Source organism: Pyxicephalus adspersus, chromosome Z (assembly GCF_032062135.1).
Source record: "Pyxicephalus adspersus chromosome Z, UCB_Pads_2.0, whole genome shotgun sequence".
Lineage (NCBI taxonomy): Eukaryota > Metazoa > Chordata > Amphibia > Anura > Pyxicephalidae > Pyxicephalus > Pyxicephalus adspersus.
Genome location: NC_092871.1, coordinates 46733568 through 46743134, shown reverse-complemented (window position 1 = coordinate 46743134; position 9567 = coordinate 46733568). Strand labels below are relative to the sequence as shown.

Sequence of the window (9567 nt, the reverse complement as noted above, 5' to 3'; positions counted from 1 at the left end):
TTATAAACGTTAGTGAGATACTCAGGATTGTACTTAATAAAATAAATGTTGGATCAGAGTTACAGAGTTGGTGGAAAGATGGTCCATCAGCTCTCAAATAAAACACAGTACAGTGACAGTGTTTGGTTGGTGACAAGCTATACATTTTAAACTGTACATTCTGAGGCCATCACAGAGGACTTCTATTGGTTCCATGCCAGGAAAAGGCCATAAAAGCCCCTTAGTTTTCCTGTCTGAGAAACCACCACCAACTAGTGCCAAGAACATCTCTTGTAGACCCAACAAGAGCCACAAACAATTGCTATAATATTCACTCTGATGAAAAGAAAGGCAGCTACAAGTCAAAAGTCTCATTTCATGGCCAGAGTGTATAGAGACAGATTCTACTAAATTAACAGATTCTACTAAAGTAACTCTTTCATCTCTAACCTAAATTCATGGCTTTTAAAATGCAACTGTAATATCCTATTTACCAGTACAAACAAGTTCCAAATGCAGTTAATATGTGACACCCAAGCATTGTAAATTAAAGTAAAAAACTTCCTTTAGCTTCCCTAACTAACCCTATATCAGTGTTGAGTTCCTCTTTAACAAGTCTGAGTACAACAGTTTTGAAAATACTTTATTTTCACAGTCTGCAAAAAACAGCTCTATTGTGCACTGGAAGATGAATATCTAGTGTAAACTAATAGCAGTGTCCACTGCAGCACTGTGGTCAGGAATTGTTGTTAGCTTAACCTGATTTACTAATCATCAGCTTAGTCAGTGAGTCAGAATTCCACCTGGGGATATCTGAGGCAGTCTCTGGGTTTTCCTCTGGGTTTTGGCATGCTGCCAGCCTGTCAAAAATCAGTGCAAGGCTGACAAGACATCTTCCATACCTAGCTGCCTCTGAAATCCCAGCACAAGCTTCTGCAAAACCAAACAAGCTTATTTCAGCTGCAAGCAACGTTGGAGTTTGTTGTCTACAATCGGATGTATATACATGGCTGGAAAAATACTTGCCATGCAAAGAATGGGACATCCAGGGGGCAACCATGGATAAAAACAGACATGACTAGGTATTGGTGGTCCTGGTTTTTGTACATAAAAAATGTAAATCACATGGAATTTATATGATTTATTAAAGCCGCTGGTTGCTCAGTTCTCTATTCCATAGGGATCTATATTTTCATAATATATGGTTTATATTTTTGTTTTATGATGCAGAAAAGGCTCTGGATGCTGTTTCATCTATCCTGAATCCTTGGTTAGTTTGTGTAGTTGTTATGTTAGTTACTATATTTTTGTATGTAAATTGTATTTTGTGTATATTTGTTCAAAAACTCAATATACTATATTTGACAAAAATGTCAATCATTACTATTTTTTTATCTGTTCATTGGCTGAACAGGGTTTTGCTGTCCATTTTTCATCACCAAAGCCTTTATGTAGTTACAGCAGAACTCCAGCCACAACAAACTAGAAACAAGGTGGCGTTGATAAAAAGCTACTGAGCAAACAGATATTTTTCAGTAAAGCAGTTAAGGGTCATGTTTATCTACCTAAAATATATTCTGGCTCCTGTCTCTTGGGGATTCTGTTGGTGTGTTACCAGGTCTGCACACCTGTGTGTACTTTATGATGGGCTTCCACCACCCCCACTGTATTTTATTTTTTTATGCTGCAGGGATAAGGACTGGCCACTTTCTAAGCTAATACGCTATAATCTGTCTGAACAGCTGTAGCATGCTTTAGCACATTTGAAATATGCCTTACAGATGGTGAGTTGTCTGCTCAAGATTCGATTATTCTTTAATAATAAAAGGAAACATATTTCCTTTCCTCTCTTCACATCTGGTAAAATCACTTCTTACAGCAGAGTAAAGGAAGACTGAGGCCTCTCTGTAAATTCTGCATGTTCATCTTATAAATGTACATTTATTCTCCATCAGGCTCTGCAGGCTGTGCTCCACATTACCTGGAAAATGAGGCACATTTTGGCTGCATGAAGGAGGAAATCCCATTTTCCCTCCAACAGGACATGTCTAAGTAATTCATGGAGCCAAAATCAGCTTGTTCTAGAGAAATAAAAACAAACTGGAAAATCCATCAGACAGACTGGCTGCTTCTCACCTCAAAGACGTCTTCATCTAGAATCCTGGTGCCAAACACAACGATTCCATTGGTGTCCACGATGGCGTGCTCACTTCGCTCCAGGTGTTTTTGTGCCCGTTTTTTACAGTCTACAAAGAGAGTTACTTGCTTCTTGTGAACACTGATGCCTATTCGATGCCACCTGTGGAGTATAATGCAGAGTCAGTGACACAGGAAGATACTGGAAGATAAGTGAAAAAATAGAAACATTTACAGATACAACATTACAAATATCAATGAGAGGTCATGAATACCTGAAATGTCACACCTAAACATTAAATATATTACCGAACTAGTCCCATTTAGCCAGGAGGCTGTCTGTTTTTCATGTATGTATCCATATTTTTACTATTTTTTACAGTCTTTGGCCTAATAGTTGAGTGATAAAATAGACTAGTAGAAAACATGCGCACCAGCGTAATCAGCACGGTGACTCAAACATCTTTTCGGCTGAAATTATTTCCGATGGTGATATGTCAGGCTGTCTGTAGTACTAACATATTTTACACACTGTCAGCGCTAATAAGTCTGCTACCCCATCTCAGTGAGACTGTCCAGGTACAGATAATGTCTCTGTCCTTAGGCAAAAAACAACACAAAAAGATTAAATTTCTTTGTTCTCATCCATATACTGATCAAACTAACAGCTGTATATCAATACAAACAGCTACATGAGACTAAATTTAAGCATACAACTTTATCAAGAAATGGTAATTAAGAAATGTTTAGAGTTTACTGTTTCTGTGATGAAATTTCCCTTCACTTCTGGTCCCTGTGGCGGCCATGCAAGAACAGAGGAAAGGGGATGTTCTTAGGACAAGAAGGCATGGACATTAATCATCGGAATTTGTATTTCTTCTCTGCTCCACTAAAAATGTGTTTTTCAGATTGTCAGATGTCACATTTCACTAAGCCTTCAGACACACTGAAACAAATCTCAGCCAAGCCATGCTACTGAGAATGTAGAAGGGTAACAGAGAAGCTTCTGCTGCATATTGTGAGGCTGAATAACTCCACAGTGGTTCCAGCTATAGCAGGCTATGAGGGTCTATTTTTAAGTTCAGGTGCACCATTTTAAAATGTCTTTTTTTCTGGTACTCTAGGAAAAAATTACACATGAGAAATGGAGGACACTGCATATGTATTTTTTTTTCTCTGGAGTCCAGCTTTGAAAATATGAAATATTTAGAATGTTCATAGCATGAGCCCAGGTACACTTTAAAGCTGAAGGTAATCTTCCTAAGTTTTGCTTTTCTTAGTTTCTCCTTCCTCCGCTCTTCAACATGCTAATAAAACCTGTTTTAATTACTTCCATATTTTATGCACATTTTTTTTTTAGGACATTGTCTCTAGGTCTTTATGCTCACACATGTGACAAATTCTCCACCCCAACCCACATCAGAAGATATTCATTTGTGTATGTGTGTGCCTTTATATACACATATTTTTAATTACTGGTCTCTGTGACCCCTCCTAACAGGGTGTGATTGCTTTGGTTACAGACAGCAACTTATTGCACTGCAAAGGACTTACTTGCCATCAGAGAGATTAATGCCACTGAAAAGGGGGTAATCCTCAGGGAGTGGTTTTCCCAAGTGATCCTCAAATAGAAAGACTGGTGATCTGCCCAGCTCCATGCCAACCTGCTGGACCCCATGCTCATTATAAATGGACATTAGGAATGACTGGCCTCCCTTTTTGGGTTTCACAGTTGCCAGAATGGAGAAATCCTGTGGGAAAGGGGTATCTGTGGAGGAAAGACAAAATAAGAAAAAATATAATTCAACAAAATGTTACTGTACATTATAAAAAATGCTCACTGAGTATCATATCCTTGAGTTTCTGTATTTAATACAGACATTTGTTTCCTTAAAAACAACTTCACTTGTGGAGTTCATTAGTTGTGTACAAGTGTATTTGGCAGATGGGTACATTGTACGGCTTGCTTCTAATTGGAACTACATATACGCACACCCAGCAGTTATGAAGCAAGGCATTATGTCGCCTAAAGACAATAATAACATCTGTAAAGTAGAACAGCACATGTATGCATTAAAAATAGTTTGATGTAATTTAAATATAACTATTGTAAGCACCTTTATATGTATTTCATACAGATAAATTGGAAATTGTAATGTTTCTAGAGAACATTTTTTCTGTAAATGTACCTAAAAATCACATATAATATTTGTTTATTAAGTGTCTGCTGTTCACCTGCATCATTTACAAATAAATCGGCAATTACCACACACAACCTGAATTTGTTTTAAGTGTAAAACTTTTAACACTATTGGTATTCCTCACCCCTCATTCTAACCTCATTTTCCCAAAAAAACATTTTTTTTTAAAGATGGGTCATTTGTAAAGATCTGCTGGCCTTTTCTTATATCATAACCACAGGCTTCTTCCGATATATCATTCTTGTTAAAAAGTCATTATCTTCATTTTCAACTTTTTTTTAAGGTTTTGACTATGGCCTCTATAGCCTTTTGTTTTTAGTTTTGAACCTAATGATAAGTGGTCGGAACCTCTGTCAAGGTTTTCTTGCCGTTTTATGGTTTGGGAGATCTCATCATGGTATATCATGATGAATACTGTTGAAATAAGGAAAAAACTAACTTTTATTTGCCACCAGAACAAAAAAAAAGTAAGGAAACTTGTTCCAATGAATACTGGCTGAAAATGCATTTCCTTCACTTCCAAGACATTTCTTTTCATTTGTGCGTCTACAAAACATACAAGGTAATATTATTAAAGAAGCAAAGATGGAAAAAATGTATAAGGTAAATTCAGTGGGGTTAGATTAACCCACAGTCATTAAAAAAGCTACTAACATCACAGATAATACATAAGGTTTAAGAAGTTTCAGTGTAATGGCAGGAATGGAGCATTGTACCCTAGACATCCCCTTCACCTCTTAGAGGCTCCATTTATCACAGCTTCCTTTACATAATCCTCCACAAATGGTATGGAAAAATTAACTCCTTTAGTTAAAAATTGTTCAGTGCTTGGGATGGCAAAAGATTCGCTCTAACCCCTCTAAAATTCAAGCAACTGGCAGGCTACACATCTGGGGTCCAATTAAGCAAAAAACCTTAATGTATTGTATTTAGTAAATTTTATCTGGTATTTTTGGATAAGTGCCTCTCTGAACTTTTAAACTTTTCTAAAGTAAACATGAGTATGTTTTAATAATCCTCAAATATTTTATTGAAAAGGCCAATCAAATTTAGGAAGGCTGTTGGGATGTGGTAAAGTAACTGACATGTGACATAGGACCCCCCCCCCCCCCAAATCACATCTGGAAAAATGATCTTCTCCAATACTAGAAGTTCTTGGCCTCCTCTTAGCTACAATTTTGTTAATGAAGCATCTAGTGAATGGGGCACACAGCCAAATCACAGCCTGTGGGAGACATCTGGGGCCTCCTCACCAGAAAATGGTTTCAGTCCAAAGACAAATCTGAGCCTCTTCTTTGTCAGATCATAGATCTCTGTAACATCATTTCCCCCTCATTCCTTTTCTCTGGAACTGACAGTGGTTTATCGTATTACCTGAACTATATATTTTTTGTGATTCCACCATTAGTAATAGCTTTAGAACTTTAGAGTAAGAACTTTTAAATGAAAAATTACAAAAAAAAACATTATCCTCTTCTCACCATGTTCATCAAATTTGACACATAAAGGGCACTCTGGCAGGTCTCAGCATAGACAGTTCCTTAGTAATCATTAAATACAGCCACTAAATAGAAATGTACAAGCCATCCTGTAGACTGTGTTCCCTAATAACTCCTGATACATCTGCAATCTGTATTTTCCTTATTTATGTTTAAACTTTAACTAATCATAATTATGTAATTGAACCTCAAAAATCTGTAGGTCTTGCTATGCAGTGGATAGGGAAAAAAGAAAAAGGTTACCATATTTTCCAATATTCTGATACCTTAGGCAGCTACAACATTTTCATCATTTGCTCTATTTATTCCATTACAGTTATTTACTGTTAGATACATTCTAGTATCATTCCCAACAATTAAGTGCATCTGACATATATTGTCCATTACCTTTCTTTATGATTTTCTTTACCATAACTGTTTCTTTTCCCAAGTAAAAACTGTAATAAGTAAGGTTACTAGTACACCTTAAGTTCCCAGTTATACTGTAAGCTACAGTGTGAATGACTCTGAATACTTCTTGTTCCCTAAATTTTGAAAGCTGTATTAAGCAGTCTCATGCCTTTTTTCTTGTTTTGCTTCACATTGTTAGCATTGTATGCTTATTGAACAGCACATGTGTTATGGAATATAATTGTGATATAAGGAGATACTACAAGATAATATTGTTCAAAGGGAGAGGAAGTCACTTTTACGGTAATTTTACTTGGTCTCTCAAAGAGCAGTCACAAGGTTTTACAAATTTGGCATTTCATATAGATCACAAAGTGTGTGACTTTGGTGAGCAATACCCATGTTGTAAAAATTCAGAAAACCTCAATGCAAGACTTAAAATTAGAGCAATACAGAACTAGTAACAGAAGTGTCAATATTAGCATTGGCGAGACTAAGAAATGATCTCTTTTGCAGGATGTATTAGGCTAAAGAGTGCAGCACAGTGGGTAAATGTGATGGTGAATGGCTACTGATTGCACAGCTGTCTTTACAATACATTCTCCTGATTTGAATTGTTAATAGGTTTCAATTGTCCCACCTAATTGCATCTAAAAGACATACAGACAAAAATGGCTATATGAAACTTTGCCCACATAATTAATCAATGCCATGCCATTTCATTCCAAAGTCATTAACCCCCAACAAAGCATGTACATTTTCTGCTTACCAGATGAATATGCCCACATGGCCTAATAAAAGCAAAAACTGTGTCTTATCCGAAATAAGCTTGCATTAATAGTACACAAACTAGCATGTCTGATGGGTGGGAATGATTTATATTTTTGTGACTGCTAATCAATATTTTTCCTTTATAGACAAAAATGAATTTTTACTGTGTATGAACCCCAATTATTCCAATCGATCAGTTTGTTCAATGTTTATTGGTGAAAAGCCTGTCCATTCCATTCAGAAAGACCTGTTTGCTTTTTAGCCCCTAAAAAATTACACAAAACAACTTTGTCACTAGGGCACTTGTGGACTAGCGCATAATACCCAAGATGAGAGCTGAGGGGGTTCACCACCAAGTCCTCAAAGGTATAAACAATTATTTCATCCTTTTCTAGTTACATTCTCTAAACTCTTCTTGATAGATTGTAATGGAAGGGTTGTAGTTGTAAGGGATTAGAGAAGGACTCTTATTAGAAATCTAATTACATTATGCACAAAGCAAATGTTACAAAAAAGGGCCTAATTTTTTGGGTGTTCCTAGGGTAGTAGGGCATCTTAATACAGTCCTACTTTTCCCTAGCAAGTGGAGCAGAACTAATTGTACCAAAGCAATAATAAACTGTATCATCCTCATTAATGATGAAGCACTTATTGAACCACAATTTACCAAATGGTTTCTGATATATCATTACAGTTGATTATTTCAGTTTATATGCCACCATTACTAGGGTTTCTCTACCACAGCTCAGAACCCACAATGATTTTTCACCCACCTATTTCTAATATTTTTACCATGTTCCTCTATTCTCTGTGGCAATTATCACATGATCCGGCCATCTAAAATATTTTCATCAGCAACCCAGCATGATCAAACATTTCACATGTGTGTGAAATTCCCTTCTCACAGCCACAAGGAGTAATAATGGTATTGTGATATATTAAATGTAGGTTTGTGTATGTTAAAGAAACATTTTAAAACCAGCTCTAGTTAAAAGGGAAATCTGCTTGCAGGATCAACAGTTAATAAAACTGTCGCAGGGGGTCCAATAAAACAAAAATCATTGTGTTAATACTAGTTGTTACATAAAATCCCTTTTCGCATTTATACGTAAATACCAGTAAGCAACCAGAAGTACTCTTAAAACTTTAACTAAAGGCAATACTTTGTAATTAAGGGAATTGTTTTCCACACAAAACCAGCTACATGTTTTATAGGAATACTAATGCTTTATCCAGAAGGAATCAAAATCGGACATTCTGACGAAGAACAGTCATCCAATTCTGGTAGCATTAATTATACAATGCACACCAGTCCTTCCTTAGAGCCAAGAAAAAGTTCTAAAAGTCCATATAAAGTTCAGAATATTTCAGTAATGAATCATTTGATTTGCAAAGGGATCTCAAAAAGCAATATCCCCATTACCAACAAAAGAATGCATTCTTATAAACCCACAGGATGAGAAATCTCCAGAGAAGACAGAGAATTCTCAATCACAGCTTGACTGGTAAGCATGGGGGATGCAGAAGAATTATCAGAATATTCTAACTTTTGTTTTGCTTGCCTGTCAGACTTTTTATGGCTGGAGGGGAACTGGTAAAGTGCAGTGAGGTAGCCTAAGAAAAGAAAACTGGTTTTATAATCAGTCTGTCGTTGTTTAAATTTGGGAGCTGCCACTGCAGACTTGTTTTATAAAGTTTAAGTTCCAGAGCTGTCATCCTGATACAAGCTTTGCTATCAGGGAAGTCATTGACCTGGATATCTAGTAGCAGTTCTCTGTCTGAATGTTTGTTTTTAGATCAGGAATCACTAGATAATTATTAAAGATCAGGGTAAGATTTCCTTGCAGTCAATGTATGGATTGCCTTGTGGCCAATCTGTGTTTTTAAACAGAAAATTAAAATAAATCCAAATAAAATAAATCAAATTACCAAATCCTTTGCATAGATATGCTGATCATCACTGGTATATTGGTTTAAATCATGAAAAAGCACATGCCGCCTATGATGAGGTTCTCATTGGCCTAGTAATCCACCCAAGGGATTGGTAAATTACATTAGATCACTGCACACATGCCACAGTCGTCTTAGTGATGATTTTGTAGTGTGTATACATAGCCTAACTGACATTATTTAAATAATTTTTACTACTTTATCATGGTGGTCGCATAAAGATCCATTTAGGTCCTTCCTACCGTTTCCCCGATTATAAGGCACTTTCTTATATTTTTTGAAATGCCAAAATATGCCCTGGGTCTTATTTTCAGGGGATGTCTTATTTTTCCATGAAGAAGACTACAGTACACATTTATTGTTTCGGGGAAACACGGTAGGCATGACCTGATGTGGATACTTCCTACTGGCTGTATTTGGGAGTCCTAATGAAATGAAGAAGAGGACTAAGCAGAGGTCTGGGCCAAAAAAAGAGGGGGACCAGAGGGCGGGGGCAGACCTGCAGTGTTGGACCAGTGGCCTCCCTGCACAAAAAAACAACACTGTTAAGGGACCAAGACAATACATTTAGGTGGATATATGTTCCTTTACAAGATAAGGAAAGTTAGGATCATGTAGGATGAGTTAGATGAGGTTGGAAT

At 36.6% G+C, this 9567-nt stretch overlaps 1 protein-coding gene across 1 annotated transcript in view; it reads right to left on the bottom strand.

The window, feature by feature from the left end:
* The window catches only part of COL5A1 (collagen type V alpha 1 chain), a 120831-nt gene that overhangs the window by 96383 nt on the left and 14881 nt on the right, over positions 1-9567 (bottom strand). The window contains exons 2-3 of the mRNA XM_072431525.1: positions 3670-3895; positions 2116-2278 (exon numbers count right to left, since the gene is read on the bottom strand). Of these exons, the coding sequence (XP_072287626.1) occupies positions 2116-2278; positions 3670-3895 (389 nt within the window). The remainder of the gene's footprint in view (positions 1-2115; positions 2279-3669; positions 3896-9567) is intronic.